This window comes from Vitis riparia, chromosome 14 (assembly GCF_004353265.1).
Source record: "Vitis riparia cultivar Riparia Gloire de Montpellier isolate 1030 chromosome 14, EGFV_Vit.rip_1.0, whole genome shotgun sequence".
NCBI lineage: Eukaryota > Viridiplantae > Streptophyta > Magnoliopsida > Vitales > Vitaceae > Vitis > Vitis riparia.
The window spans coordinates 3,738,958-3,754,357 of NC_048444.1; the positions used below are offsets into that span (position 1 = coordinate 3,738,958).

Consider the following 15,400-nt stretch of genomic DNA (forward strand, 5'->3'; position numbering starts at 1 on the left):
TTTAAAATTGAATATTGTAAATATAAATAATTTTTAGACTTACAGTTCATTAAATTAAAAATATTGTATCCATTTTTAAATTACTTGCATAATTTTTCATTTTTTAATACAATTTTTTTTTGCAATATATTTACACCTTAATCATTAGTTAGCTTAGAATGCAAATCATAATAGCAAAAAGAACAACTCCATACAACTCATTCAATGAAAAATCATTACTTTATTACTTTATTTTTTCAAACCAACTTAGCTTAGAAAATTATGATGGATTTCGTCAAACCAACTTAGCTTAGAAAATTTTTATGGAGTGTTTGCAAAGATCTTAATAGTGATAGCTTCAAATACTACATGATAATTATATGAAAGAAGTCTTCTTCAAGCAAATCTTTGCACGTCATCAGCCTCACTATCTAAGACACCTGATATAAGGTTCAAGGTACTCATTTTTTCACCCTATTCAATATTCTAACCAAGTCTTTTTCCCTTTCTGATCTTTGGATTGACACTATAATTACATTTTTTTCCTTAAGCTTCCAAATTAGGTTGAAGATGGGTTTTTAGGTACAATAACTTCCTTTATATTCCTAGCCCATAAAAATCATTAGATTAAGGAGAGAACCCTTCACTATTGAATTTTTTTTTTCTTTCCAAATTGTCCATCACATACAAAAGGGTAACAAATTCCATGTGAAAGGCTCCATATTTGATCTTTTTCTGCTCTCAGATACAACAAATTGGGTTTGATTTTAGAGATTTTTTATTTAACACATTTTCAAATCTAGCAATTTAACATCAAGTTGAGAAAGAGAGGCACAAGAACATAAAGAACACTCTTCTGGAAACACAGAGAACAACCCTCTTTTATTTTTCTCTAAATAGTGCAAAAAAACTGGTGAAAACACTTTCAATTTGTTTTTAGAAAATTGGGTTTTAAGAATATGAAAAACACTAGAGAATAAGAACATCATCCTTATCAAACATGTTTTTAGTTTCTTTTGTTCTAGAAAATAAAATATAGTTCCTAGAAACACTTCCTAAATAAACCCTTAGTTTTTTTTTTTTTTTTTAAATAGAATTTCCATGTTATTTCATTGGTAGCATTAGCAATCAACCCATTAAGGGTAGTTTAGGTATTATGCAAATCTTAAATCCTTCATCCCAATTATATATCATATCTAGGCCTTGAGCATAGTTTTAAAAGTTCCACGAAATTTGGGTCAATTATCAGCATATGCTAACCCTAACACAATCATCATTTTCTTCAAATACACAAACTCAAAACATGTATGTCCATCGTGCAATCCATCAACCAGTTAGCAACAGGGAAGAAAAATATAATGTCTGAATAAAAATTTGATTCGACATGTCCTCTCGACCCTAAAAACAAAAGCAATGGTTCTTGGTTGGATTCAAAGGACCACCAAAGCACTACTCACAAGGGATTAGGATTCTAGTCATTTTGTTGCACAATTTTAGCTATCAGCACATTAAGGCTATATTTGGTTCCCAAAAAATTTGAAGGAAAATGTAAGGGAAAGAAAATACAAAGGAAAAACATAAGAAAAGAAAAAATGAAGGAAAATAAAAAAATAGATTAAAAGTGAATAAATTTTTTTTTTTTTGTTACTTCAAACTCATTTTATTTATTTTAACTCATTAATATAAAGATTAAATAATTTAAAAATACATAAGTTTTTAATTAACTTTAATCATATTTGATTTTCTTTGATATTTTTCGTAGGACAACCAAACATAAAAAAATTATTTTCCTTTGCATTTTTTTTCTTTCCTTAGTATTTTCCAGGAACCAAACATAACCTAAGGGTAGTCTGGGTACCATGCAAATCTCATATCCTTCAGCCCAATTATACATCACATCTAAGCTCTGAGCTTAATTAGTGTTATAAGTTTCATGAATTTTGGGCCAATTATCACCTTATGCTAATACTAATCGAAGAATTTGACATTTGAAATGGTTCCTCAAGTCTTGATTTGGGCAGCTCAGAATTGTTCAGAATGGGCCGTAACTATTTTCGTTGGAAGGCCCAAAAAATAAGACCATAACTCTTCAAGCCTTATTTGAGCTCTAATGGCAAATTTATGATTTATCTCACGTGCAAACGACGTCGTTTCAAGTCATTGCTTCTACCGATTTCATTTAGCTGACTGCAAATGTATGGCTGTGAGAAAACCAGCACGCGTGAATACAAAAAGGCCAGAAGCCGATTCAGAAATCCAGTCAAACTCAATAAAGCAAAACCCTAATTCAATTCTTTCCACGCTCTTCAATCCCCAAGGTATGAATTCATCTATTTAGTTCGTGAGAATTCTGTGATTTCCGAATCATAACTACAAGAAACTGTTCTTGCTTCTCTTGTTTTTACTCATTTTAGAATTGATTCTTTCCTGGAAAACCTACTCTGAGATAGACACTTTATTCGATTTTACATTATGGGTCTGTCACTTTACTGGTAAGTTCCCTTGCAAAATGCAAGCTTTAAGCGTTTGGCCCTCGAAAGGTGTCTTTTGGGCAGTACCCCAGTTGGACTATAACCTGGGTTCCTCTTCTATTCCGAGTAGAAGAAGGGGAAGGAGAAAACTATGGAATCCTGAAGATCCTGTGTGTCAGTATAGACGTCTTGCGTTCTTATGGGTTTCAAGCAGTTCAAGAAGTGACAGAGTTGGGGTTTGTTGTGGGAGTCCTAAATTTGATTTTGGATGTGGGTTGCTTTCCGGATATTCCAAACTCAAAATTCTTCTCTTATGTGAGCGAAAGAGAGGGTCTTTTGGGGCTTCTTTCGCATTGGCCTGGGCATTAGAGCAACAAGCAATTGGGAATGAATTCGTTAAAGAAGATTCAAATTCAATCCATAGTTTGGCAGGGAATACTGAGACTGTGGATATTGATTGTCTTAAAGTAGATGGAGCAAGGGATGGTGATGAAAATGATAACAAAGAAGAAAAAGAAGCTAAAAAAAATGGGGAAGTGATCGAGGAGAAGAGTAGAAATGTTGATGTTCGTGCACTGGCACGTGGCTTAGAGTTTGCTACAACTGCAGATGATGTAGAAGAGGTTCTTAAGGATAAGGTTGAATTGCCTCTTCAAGTGTACTCAACCATGATTAGAGGTTTCGGTACAGATAAGAGATTGGATGCTGCAATGGCTCTTGTTGAGTGGCTTAAGAGAAAGAAGGAAACCAAGGGTTCTAAAGGCCCAAACCTTTTTGTATATAATAGTCTTTTGGGTGCAGTGAAACAGTCAGAAAAATTTGCACTAGTTGAGAAAGTCATGAATGATATGGCTCAAGAAGGGATCCTTCCAAATGTTGTAACTTATAACACTTTGATGTCAATTTACTTGGAACAAGGAAGATCAGTTGAAGCTCTCAATATTCTCGAGGAGATCCAGAAGAACGGTCTGTGTCCTTCTCCCGTATCCTATTCTACAGCATTGTTGGTCTATCGAAGAATGGAAGATGGACATGGAGCCCTGAAGTTCTTTATTGAGTTAAGAGAAAAGTATCTGAAAGGCGAAATTGGCAAGGATGCTGATGAAGATTGGGAAAATGAGTTTGTTAAGCTCAAGAACTTCACAATTCGGATTTGCTATCAGGTGATGAGGCGGTGGCTTGTGAAAGAAGGCAACCAAAGCCCCATTTTGTTGAAACTTCTTGCAGACATGGACAATGCTGGACTTCAACCTGGTCGGGCAGAATATGAGCGCCTTGTGTGGGCATGTACACGTGAAGAGCATTATGTTGTGGCAAAAGAATTATACACTAGGATAAGGGAAAGGCATACTGAAATAAGCTTATCCGTCTGCAACCATATTATCTGGTTGATGGGGAAGGCAAAGAAGTGGTGGGCAGCTCTGGAGATTTACGAGGATTTGCTGGACAAGGGACCAAAGCCAAATAACTTATCATATGAACTGGTTGTTTCTCACTTTAATATACTACTCACTGCCGCTAGAAAAAAAGGCATTTGGCGATGGGGTGTCAGGCTGCTAAACAAGATGGAAGATAAAGGCCTAAAACCAGGAAGTAGGGAATGGAATGCTGTTCTAGTAGCCTGTTCCAAGGCTGCAGAAACTTCTGCTGCTGTGGAGATATTCAGGAGAATGGTGGAACAAGGTGAAAAGCCGACAATTATCTCCTATGGGGCATTGCTTAGTGCCCTTGAGAAAGGCAAACTCTATGATGAGGCTTCCCGGGTGTGGGAACATATGGTTAAGATGGGTGTTGAGCCAAACTTGTATGCCTACACAATTATGGCTTCAATCTGCGTCGGACAAGGGAAGCTTCAAAGGGTAGATTCAATCCTTCGGGAGATGGAAACATTAGGAATAGATGCTACTGTTGTCACATATAATGCAATCATCAGCGGGTGCGCACGAAACGGTCTCAGCAGTGCAGCATTCGAATGGTTTCACCGCATGAAAGTTGGGAAAATCCAACCAAATGAGATTACCTATGAAATGCTGATTGAAGCTCTTGCAAAGGATGGGAAGCCTAGGCTTGCATTTGAGTTATACTCAAGGGCTCAAAATGAAGGCCTTAACCTTTCCACTAAAGCTTATGATGCAGTCGTTCTATCCTCACAGGTACACAGTGCTACCATCGATGTAAGTCTTTTAGGGCCTCGGCCACCAGAGAAAAAGAAAAAGTTGCTTGCCAGAAAGACCTTGTCTGCATTCTGTAACTTGGCTGATGTTCCTAGGAGAGCTAAACCATTTGATAGAAAGGAAATTTACTCTCAGCAAACAGAAGGAAATCAATGAGCAACACTGCACAATGAACTCTGTATGATACTGAATTTTTCCCTTATCTTTATACATTTCTCTGAACTTACTTCTGAAACTGCTTTTATCATTCTATTCGAGTTCTAACTTCTAACTCACTGGCACAAGAAAGCTGACTCATGAAAATGATCGCACAAATGGAATAGCTCAGCTTAATGGTGACACTGAAGTAATGGATCTCATTCATTCTGTTGTCTACTGTTACTGCAGCTTCTATGGGATGTTCTTATATATCACATGGGTCATCTCATTGGCTTCAATGCAAGCATATTAATGCAAAAACATCCAGATAAAACACATAAAAGGTTTTCATTCTTGATGACTAGACTCTGAATCACAAACCTTGTCACTACATCAAGTGTTATTCATTTTTTCTTTTCATCTCTATCCTCTATCCATTAAGCATAGCCTTTCACTTGGGGATTTTGAGACGCTTTTCAATACATCTAAACCCCATATGTAAAAATACATTCTGCAATCGGTTGAGGAGTTTTTTGAATGAAAAAAATTGGTGGAAATCATACCCAGATCTACACCCCACCAAATTGCCGGCATAAGTACTATGATAGTTCAAAAGAAGCCACCAATAGGCAAAATAAGCATCATAGGAGACAAACAACATGGGTACGATTCTTGTGGATAAAAGTTCAGCAAGTGTGGGACCATTTTGTGTATAGATGGGCTCAAAATTTCAAATCTGGGAATACTGAAGGTTTATGTAAACTGAGCCAAACACCCACAATTCTCAAATTGCCAAACATTTCCTCGGAAATGATGATGAAAGGTTACTTAATCACGGAAATGATATTGTTTATTTTCATTTTGTTAAGCTTCAAATCTGAGAGACAGACCCACCATTGGGAGGAGCTAACCATAGAAAAAGAAAAGGAAAAAGAAAAAGAAAATGACACAACTTTAACCTTAGCATACGCCACATGAAAATGATTTCAGAATATTGTGACAACCACCCACCACATTCCGGTTGGCTTGTAATCTCAAAGCCATACATATACCTTCCGTATTAGTCTCTCCAACCTCAATCTCAATTAAGTTTTAACACTTCATAGCCCACTGAAATTTTTCCGTATTAGTCTCTCCAACCTCAATCTCAATTAAGTTTTAACACTTCATAGTCCACTGAAATTTTTTAATTTCCACTTTTGCGTGACGGCCAAACATTGAACCACATGGTCCGATCCCTCTGTACATGTATATCTAATAAGTTTCCTTAATTTATTTTCTTCCTAATATTTTCATTAAAATACGTTCTTTCGTCAGAGCACATAACTTCACCCCAATTTGACCATAAAACCGACATTTCACGCATACGCATCTCAGAAAATGAAAATAGGTACTCGCCATGCATGGTGATGTACACGTGTTTCAATCACAGCAGCTCTTTGCGAAAACCCAGGTTATGGTTTTAATACTAGGCGTTATCTTAGTGCCACGCATTAAAATATTGGTGACGTGGTCAAGGTGTCGTTGACGCAGCGGGGAGAGGGATGAGGTGGCGGACGAGGTTGAAAAAAAAAAAATTAAATATGGGAAATTAAAGGGATTTGGAAACGATTTAATTAGACCAATAAAAGAGGCGTATTATTGAAACAGGGGACGGAAAGTCAAAAAGGGATGACGTGGAAAATGCAAAATGGAACGGGATGAAAATTTATTTTGAAAAATAGTTTTTGGATTTTAAAAGAAGTAAAGGAAAAAGCTTGATGCGTAATGGGTATTCCTTGCGTATACTTATGCTGTGATGGTAACTGCTATGTCCTCAAGCCTGGACAATTTGAGCCTCTGGGCGGTTACTCAACTGTCTTCTGTTCTGTTCAAGTGCACAAACCCAATGATATTTTTCAAAATTTTGTGGATTCCCGTTTCAACGTTCAAAATATCCGAATAAAAATAAGGGAAAGTTGTGTTTCCGGGAGCCCCATTTCCCAATAATATTGTTTTCAAAACCTAAGTTTGTGTATTTTTTTCCTAAAAAAAATTGGGTTTCTACGAATAGGTTGTAGTTCAGTTGTTCGTTGTCGTCTTCTTTTCTCTGAAACTCTAGTGGCGACAGGGAACAGATGGGGTCTGGTTTAGTTTTTTGAGGCATAAATTTGGAATGATTCTGGGATGGATATGTGGTGTTTCTTTGAGTTCCTCTGAGTTTCATGGTCGCTAGGTGTAGGAAGTAGGGCAAAGTGTAGATTTTTCTCAAGTTGTTGTTGTGGGTTTTCGGAAAACTGGTTTTCGCATTCCGGGCCTTTGTGGTGTGAGGGAAATTTTGGGTGTGATTGTCAGATGCGTTTCTATTGATATTGGGGAGATCCGGTGTGGGGGGGACTGAGAATATGGAGCCTCCAAAGGGGTTTGTGGCTTCTTTGTGGAGCTTCATTTGTTTCTTGCCTTTCTTCATTGGGCTTCTGCTTCTGGGGCTCATTAAAGGTAAAAGTGACAATAGTTTCTTGTTCAGTAGTTGTTTCAGTTCTTTCCTTCTATGATGCCATTCTTCCATCCTCAAACTGGCTATGTAAATTACTAGATTTGTATTTTGTTTTTGTGTGTGTATGGTTTCTTGGAGAAGAATGTAAAATTTAAAATTTACTAAATGAATGCTTACGAATAACTCTAGTTCCTATCATGATCATTTTTGGAGGAAAATAATTGTTATTTGAGATGGCAATGATGATATTTGGGATTATTCTTTCTGTACCTTTCTTCATCTAACTAGTAGCCTACTACAAGACAATGAAAATTGGTATCTTTGAGTTTAATTTGAATTTTGTTTTACATGATTGTCTTCTATTTTCTGTGTGACTAGAGGCTGTGTCTCCAAAGGTTTTTCCTTTTTATTTGAATTGTCTTCTATTTTCTGTTTAATTTGACCTTTCCTGGTTAGGCTTTTGATTCATGGAATATGAGGATGATTTATCACCTCATAGAGCTTAGTTCCTATGGGAATGAAACAACCTAAACCCATTGTGTTGACAAGGGTGTTTCGATTTTGTATCTTGAGATACTGAATGGGCATTTCCAGTAGAAGCAAATTTGCAATGATTTTAGCCAGACTGCCAAGCCATCCGGTTTTTAGGCAGGCTTGGACAACTTAATTTGTAATTTGGGTTGGACTAGGGAAACAAAATGTCAATCCAAACTAAATCTGAGTAGGGAACTTGCACAATCCAAACCTGACCTGGACCTAATTGTTTAAACTCAAATTTCTTCATGGAACATGGTTGACTTGAAAATTTGTTTGGAAGTGTCTTATAATCTTAATGTGATAGCTTTTTGTCCTTTTTTCCTTTCTTATTTGTTTTGGCACTTTGGATTTATCCTATTAATTGTTGGATAGGGTTGTAGTTATTAAGTTAATTGAGCAAATGGATGTTAACGAAATTATATTTTGTTGATTGTCATGTTTTTCTGCAAAGGCTCTAGCTAAACTTTTTATTTGTTCCATGTAGTTTTGTGGGCAAAAGCTTTCATGAAAATAGATTTTAAATTTATATAATAGTATTAGTCTGTAGGTTGATTTAGATATCTTCTTAATATATCTCGGTCATCCATTCTCACATTTGGTTTAGAAATTAGATATTCAATTCCTTGTTAAATGTATGACAAATACAAATTGATGGTTAGTTGATTTAATGTTACCTTAATGTAATAGTCAATCCCTTGATAAATAGATGTGAATTCAATTACTTTCTTTTTGGGTTCAACCCAATCCAACCTAACAAATTTTTTCATGACCTGCTAATCTGACCAACCCGTCCAAGCCTGAATCTATAATTTTCTAGCCTGAGCTTAATCAGAAAAATAGGCTTGGGTTGGGCAACTGGGATTGAGTATCGAGTTAGTTTTTGTTTCAAGATAAGCTTCATGTTGGGGTTGAGGTTAGGTTCATTGTCAAAATGACCCAACTTGCATAAGTTGCACCACCTAATTTATCTCTTAAAACCTTAGATTGTACTTCAAAAATGATCAAAAGAGGACCTAAATTTAATCCTTTGCATTTCCTCCGTAAATGTATGATGCATTGGGTGCTGAACTAGTTCAGAAAATTGAATGATGAGTATAACTCTGGAAAAACGCGAAAGGCCTTATATCAGTTTCTTATTTCAGGTATTATTCTCTGCCCATTGATATGCCTTATCATGACAGTCGGAAACTCTTGTATAATTTTGGTCCTATGGCCAATGCACATTGTCTGGACATATTATTCCATTGTGAGGTGCTTCCTGTGACCCTCAACTTTGCTAATTTTATTCTTTACTTGTTAGTGCTCTTTCTTATTCTCCTAATTTCTCTAATGGCAGAGCTAAGAAATTAGGACCAGTTTTGAAGCTTGTGCTCTGTGTGTTCATTCCTGTTCCTTTGATTTTGTGGCCATTGGTTGGAATTGTTGGAAGTATCATAGGTGGTGCAGCTTTTGGCCTTCTTTGGCCAATGTTTTCCACTTTTGAAGCTGTTGGGGAAGGGAGGAGTGATCGTTTTTTCCACTGTATCTATGTATGTCATCCAAGGTCTGATAATTTTTATCTGTCCTCATTTTTTTGTGGCCTTGTGTAAGAGGGATTTCTTTTTTACCACTTGTAGGATGGAACAACGAGCACTGTCAAAAGGAGCTTTACCATCATCAGGGATTTTATGGATGTCTGTTACCATTCCTACTTTTCATTGATGAAAGACCTATGCACTCAAGGGCCTCCAGACAGCAAATATTATGAGATAAGGTACATTCTGTGTCTGCCACAAGGAATTTGTTTTTCTTTTTCTTTTTTATTTCCTCCATATTGCTTTTAGTGGCCTATAAAACCGAACCATTCATTAAAATTGAATATATAGTGTCATGTAATTCTGATGAAACAGTAGGCATCACAGACAATAATTCCTTTACTAACCTTTATGACGAATATTAGCTATTAAAAAGAATTAAATGGATAATGTTTTTAAACTTAAACTGCCAGGAATTAACTTACATATGCAATTCTTAAGGCTATGTTCGGTTGTTGGAAAGTTTGAGGGAAAGAAAATAGAGAAGAAAAATATAAGAAAAATGTATAAAAATTTTCTCTTGTTTGGTTGTTCATGGAAAAGTTGAGGGAACGAAGATTAAATGATTGAGGAATATACTTCCCCCAAACTTTCATCACCTTTATCTAAGGAAAATGGGAAGAAAAATCATTTAGCATTTTCCCTACTCTTTTTCTTAGTAATTGTTTCCTCGCTTTTTTCCCATTATATTCAAATGTAACAAAATCGTTTTTCTTAACATTTTTTTCTTTTCCTTAATACTTTTCAAGAAACAAAACATAGACCAAAGTTTTACCTGAAGTGGAAGTTGAACACCTCGTATTCTTGTATGTTTTGATTTTAAATTTATTTTGTATGTTCTGATTCAAACTTAATGTTTAGGATGTGTGTGGAGACTAGATGATTACTAGTCTCTAGTTATTTATTTATTCATTTGCCTTTTATGGGTAACTTTTTTTTGGTCCCCTCTCGAACTTGAACGTGAACCTTCCCTGTCCCCTGGCAAGGGCTACTTTCTACAATTATTGAGACATTTAAAGTATATTTTAATCAATTGTAGAATTCAGAATTTTCCTTTCTCAATAATATGAGATCCTACACAAGTCACCTACTCAAGCTTCTGGGTCTCTGTCTGATATGTTTTTTTTTAAAAAAAAAGAAAAAAGAAAATGCCCTGGTCTTGTCGATCCCTGTATCGATCTTCTTAATTAACAAGTTGATTCCAGTTATCATGCTGCAATTGCATGCCAAACGCTCACTCATTTTCTATTTCCATTTCTAGATATCACATTAACAAATCTTACTTCCACTAATTTTATAACTTTATTGTTATTCTCGTTTCAAGATTTAGATATGCATTCTACAATAAGAAAACAAAAGAAAAATCATCTATGATTAAAGAATAAAAAGAAAGAAAAGATAACAGGATCATTTAGGTAATCTTAGTGATTGCAGACTCCAGACCAAACAACAATGCTGATTTGGTGGACATTGAGTCAGAAATGCAACAATGAAGAAAGATCCTTTAGAAGTGCACAAACCATCTTTTACCCATTGATTTTCGTTTCTATTACAACAGTTCAGATCAATGGTTATTCTGGTCATTAACTAAAGAAACCTTTTTGTTAACTTGTTGCAGATTGCTTTATCTTCCTTTTGCTCTCCTAGCTGGCGTGCTTGGTTTCTTGGTTGACATGCCTGTGATATCCCTTATTGCCCTATGCAAAAGCCCTTACATGCTCTTCAAGGGGTGGCACCGCTTGCTTCATGATCTTATAGGTCGAGAAGGCCCTTTCTTGGAGACAATATGTGTACCATTTGCAGGACTTGCTATCCTACTCTGGCCATTGGCTGTTGTTGGGGCAGTATTGGGCTCTATGGTGTCAAGTATCTTCTTAGGTGCTTATGCAGCCGTGGTTGTTTATCAGGTAAAACTCATGCTCGATTTGGTTTTACATCTTGTAGTCTTTACCATCAATTTTGCTTCTTAAGTTGGTATGAATCAAATGTAAATGGAATTATTTCCATGGTATTTGAAAATTGACTCTATCTGTAACATGACTCCATTTCAATTTTTGTTTTCGTTTTTAAATTTGTTTATGATTTATGATGGCTCCTGTTTCCCCCATGTTATGACGTGTTCCAAACAATGAGTTTTCATATTTAAATTCTACTTAAGGCACAATGGAATAATTCCAGAAGTGGTTTCTGAACATTCTCAAGCAATTGTAAATCTTCAGATTATCTTATGTTCACTGATATTATTGTATTACTTTTGTTTTGTGCTTAAGCATAATGAATTGTAAGTAATATAACAAGCACACAATGTTAGCACTTTTTGCTGTGTTGGATTGACCATCATGTATGTGCATGTTTTGAATGCCTTTTTGGACAATTGCACTTCCATCATAGTTCATTTTGTTTCATGGTTAGCTCACCTCAAACTCATTTCAGATACAGCAATATGTCTCAATTTACTTTTTACATGGGTTATAAGTTACCCTAAACTTTGTTGTTGTGGGTTTTGAATTACAGGAATCTTCACTTTGGTATGGGCTTTGTTATATTGTTGCTTCTGTATCAATTTATGATGAATATAGCAATGATGTGCTTGACATGCTGGAAGGGTCCTGCTTTCCAAGGTGCTCCACCACTCTTAACACTTTAAAGTTTCCATGTGGGGTTGGGTTTTATGCTTCTTATAGTTCTGAGAATGTTCTAAAACTTTCTGAGAAATTAACAGACCCAAATATCGAAGGAAAGCTTCATTGTCACGAACCAACTCTCGTGCATCTTCGTTTTCAAAATCCAACTCTTTACCGAAGCATCCCCCCACTCGTTCAATTTCAATAAAAAATGCTATTGAGTTGAAGCCACTCGAGGTAACTTATTTCTTTGTTTTGTGTCTTAAAGGAAATGCTATGAATTTAATGATGCTTAGAGGAATTATCGCAGTTTGACTTTTTGGAAGTAATATGACACCCATGTTTCCAACTCATGGCTGATGAATTCTATACAAAACTTGGTGTAGCTACTTGATGGCTTATTTAAGGAGTGTCAACGCCAGGGAGAAATCATGATATCTGAAGGACTTATAACTCTTGAAGTCCTTGAAGATTCCAAATCCAATAAAGAAGTAGGTGGAATAATAAGCATTGGGTTACCAGCTTACTGCCTCCTTCAGACACTTCTGCACTCCGTGAAAGCCAATTCTGCTGGTATATTGTTAAGTAAGTGCCTAAATGATAGAAATTCCACAGTTTTTTCCATAGTCTTGGCAGCATGTAGATAAATGCCTTCAGCCGCCTATTTCCTCTGATGTAGGTAACAATACTGAGATAACTACCTCAAACAGACCCAAAGATACCTTCTTTGAATGGTTTCTTAACCCCCTCTTGATCATCAAAGACCAGATCAAAGCCGATGCACTTTCTGAGGCTGAAGAGGACTATCTTGGAAAACTGGTTCTCTTGAGTGGTGATCCTGAGAGGTTGAAGAATTCCAACATTGGCTCACCACCTGATACTACTGAGCGTAAACGAGCAGAACTTGATGCATTAGCTAGAAGGTAATAAATTGAGAATAATTTTTTTTTGTTCTTCTCATTCCACTCCTGCTCTGCTCTCATGCTATTTCATGTAGGCTCCAAGGAATCACCAGGTCCATCTCGAGGTATCCAACGTTTAAGCGTAAATTTGACGATCTTGTCAAGACCCTTGTGGAAGACCTTGGCAAGAAGAATGGTGGCAGACCTCAGACAATTGGAAGGTCAAGGAGTGCCCTCGCCCGGATATTTACCCAAAAATCTTTTAAAAACAAAACAAACAACCAAGGGTTTGATCCAGAGATCCAGCCAGTTGTAGAAAGGGATGTGGACATCACATGATGATGATAATCCTTGTTCCTTTTCCCCATTTATTGGGTATAGCATAGCTACATTTTGGCGATTTTTATTGTTGTTAAGTCTACAATTTTTTCCTCTATTTTTGCTAAGATAGAAGAATGCATTGAAGTGTATGCAATAGGAACTAAATGCTACTTTTTTCTGATTCCAAAGTATTAGTGAGTTTTAGTTTGATTTCATTGGACAGCTTATTGAACTTAAAATTTCCCAGTTGTAAATTGTAATTTGAAAGCTACCATTCAGCTGTCCCTGTGAGATCAGCTTCTGATATCCATCATCTGCCTCACCATTTAAGAATGTGATTAACCCTTGTGGGTGGTCTGCTCCGTAAAAGTCAATAGTGTCATAGCAAGGAATCCACATCCTGGAAAAGGGGAAGAGATGTACAAGCCCCTCTGAACTCTAATAGTATCATTTGCTTGCATCTATATATTTTGATCTCATCTATTTATACCATTATTCAATGGTGGCAAGGTTTAATGTTTTTTCGACGCTTTTCAACACAACAACTGAGAAGCCATGAATTTGTTAAACAGGGCTCGTGGGTCATGACCCATGAATCATAGTGACAGCCAACGTGCTGACAATCTTCAGTCCCACAAGATGAGTCTGAAAACAGAAAAAAAATAAAATAAAATTTCCTATTTTAAACCAACTTTTTTTTTTTTTTTTTTTGTATTTCTTAATTTTTAAAATCCATGAAACCAACTGACCAATACAAATCCATCCAGACAGACCGTTATCTCCCACTACCCCCACCCGCAACTGACTCTCTTAACTGTGCAACTTCGCCTCTCTCCACGTCCCCTTATTAAAGGCATCCAAACCGCTCATAATCAATTCAACACAAGCTCTTCAACCCACAAACTCCATTTCCCTTTGCCTTCCCACTGTATTTTCCTGCTTAGAGAAGGCGCAAATGGCTTCTTCTCCCTTGATAGGTTCCACCACAGTGCTTGTGCTTTTACTCACCATCTTCTCTTCTCTCCAACGCTCCACCGTCTCCTCCTTTGAGTTCCAAGCGGGGGAGGTCAAGGGGTGGGTCGTCCCTCATGCAAACGACAGCAAACTCTACAATGACTGGGCCTCTGAGAACAGGTTCAAAGTCGGCGACTCCATCCGTAAGTATTCACACACTCATAGAGGGATAGACGCATTAAATATATTTTTGAAGTTTTTTATTTGATTCTGGGTTTGGTTCGTTCAGGCTTTAGGTACAAGAAAGATTCAGTGATGGTGGTGAGTGACGCAGACTACAAGAAATGCAATTCCACGCACCCCATCTTCTTCTCCAACACTGGCAACACAGTCTACCACTTGGACCACTCTGGATCTTACTACTTCATCAGTGGGGTGGCTGAACACTGCCAGAGAGGACAGAGGATGATCGTAAAAGTGATGGCATCAGAGGACCCATCTAGCAGGGGTGGTGGCACTCCTCCTTCCAGTGCTCCAACTCTCTCACTTGGACCCTCTAAACTAGTGTTTTTTCAGTTTCTTTTATCATCTGTGGCTGCTTATCTCGTCTAGTTTCACAGCATAATGTTTAGAAGTTTGTATTGTTTGGTATCTTTCAGACTCAGTTCGGCATTTAAGGCAGTGTTTCTGTAGTAATCTGTCTGCCGATATTAGTGATTTTTATTTTTTTTCATATTCTATTATTTATGTGTTCACAGATTGAATGGATTGATTGTTGGATTTGGTTTCTGGATTTTATCATTGATGTTTGAGACGACTGATCCTAAATCAATATTCAACTTGAAAAGAAGTTGTTTTAGGGAGACTTGTATTTAGAGATATTTTTGTTCACTACAAGAAAAAAGATATATGGTCACGTTCATTTAAAATAATACGAGATGTTATAAAATGATGTATTTTAGGATATAATATGTATAGTGTCCAAAACGATATCTTATGATATTGGTAGACCAAAGTTTGATTAGTTTGTTAGATTAATGTTTGATCAACCTCTTAGGGCTAAATAACATGGTATAAAATTGATGATTTTATTCAAAATGTAATTAGATAAGAAGATTTTGAAAGAGATAATCACAAAGATATATAAAGTCAATGAAAAAATTAAGAAGGATGATGTCATTTTTAAGTGATTAAACAATAAATTTTTCAAAGATGTAATCACAAAAATATGTTAAATCAAGAAATAAAAA

General features: G+C 36.3%; 3 protein-coding genes across 3 annotated transcripts; all 3 read left to right on the forward strand.

The window, feature by feature from the left end:
* Positions 1-2,188: 2,188 nt before the first annotated feature.
* LOC117931033 (protein LOW PHOTOSYNTHETIC EFFICIENCY 1, chloroplastic) lies at positions 2,189-4,859 on the forward strand. The gene has a single exon (XM_034851877.1). The coding sequence runs from the start codon at positions 2,489-2,491 to the stop codon at positions 4,778-4,780; it is 2,292 nt and encodes a 763-aa protein (XP_034707768.1). The 5' UTR covers positions 2,189-2,488; the 3' UTR covers positions 4,781-4,859.
* A 1,669-nt stretch (positions 4,860-6,528) lies between these two features.
* LOC117931143 (uncharacterized membrane protein At3g27390) lies at positions 6,529-13,502 on the forward strand. The gene is made up of 10 exons (XM_034852047.1): positions 6,529-7,240; positions 8,918-9,026; positions 9,112-9,304; positions 9,392-9,528; positions 10,968-11,256; positions 11,864-11,970; positions 12,072-12,210; positions 12,360-12,558; positions 12,653-12,896; positions 12,971-13,502. The coding sequence occupies exons 1-10, from the start codon at positions 7,147-7,149 to the stop codon at positions 13,212-13,214; spliced, it is 1,755 nt and encodes a 584-aa protein (XP_034707938.1). The 5' UTR covers positions 6,529-7,146; the 3' UTR covers positions 13,215-13,502.
* A 408-nt stretch (positions 13,503-13,910) lies between these two features.
* Positions 13,911-14,948, forward strand: LOC117931144 (mavicyanin). The gene is made up of 2 exons (XM_034852048.1): positions 13,911-14,353; positions 14,440-14,948. Exons 1-2 carry the CDS (start codon positions 14,152-14,154, stop codon positions 14,760-14,762), a joined length of 525 nt encoding a protein of 174 aa, XP_034707939.1. The 5' UTR covers positions 13,911-14,151; the 3' UTR covers positions 14,763-14,948.
* Positions 14,949-15,400: the final 452 nt, after the last annotated feature.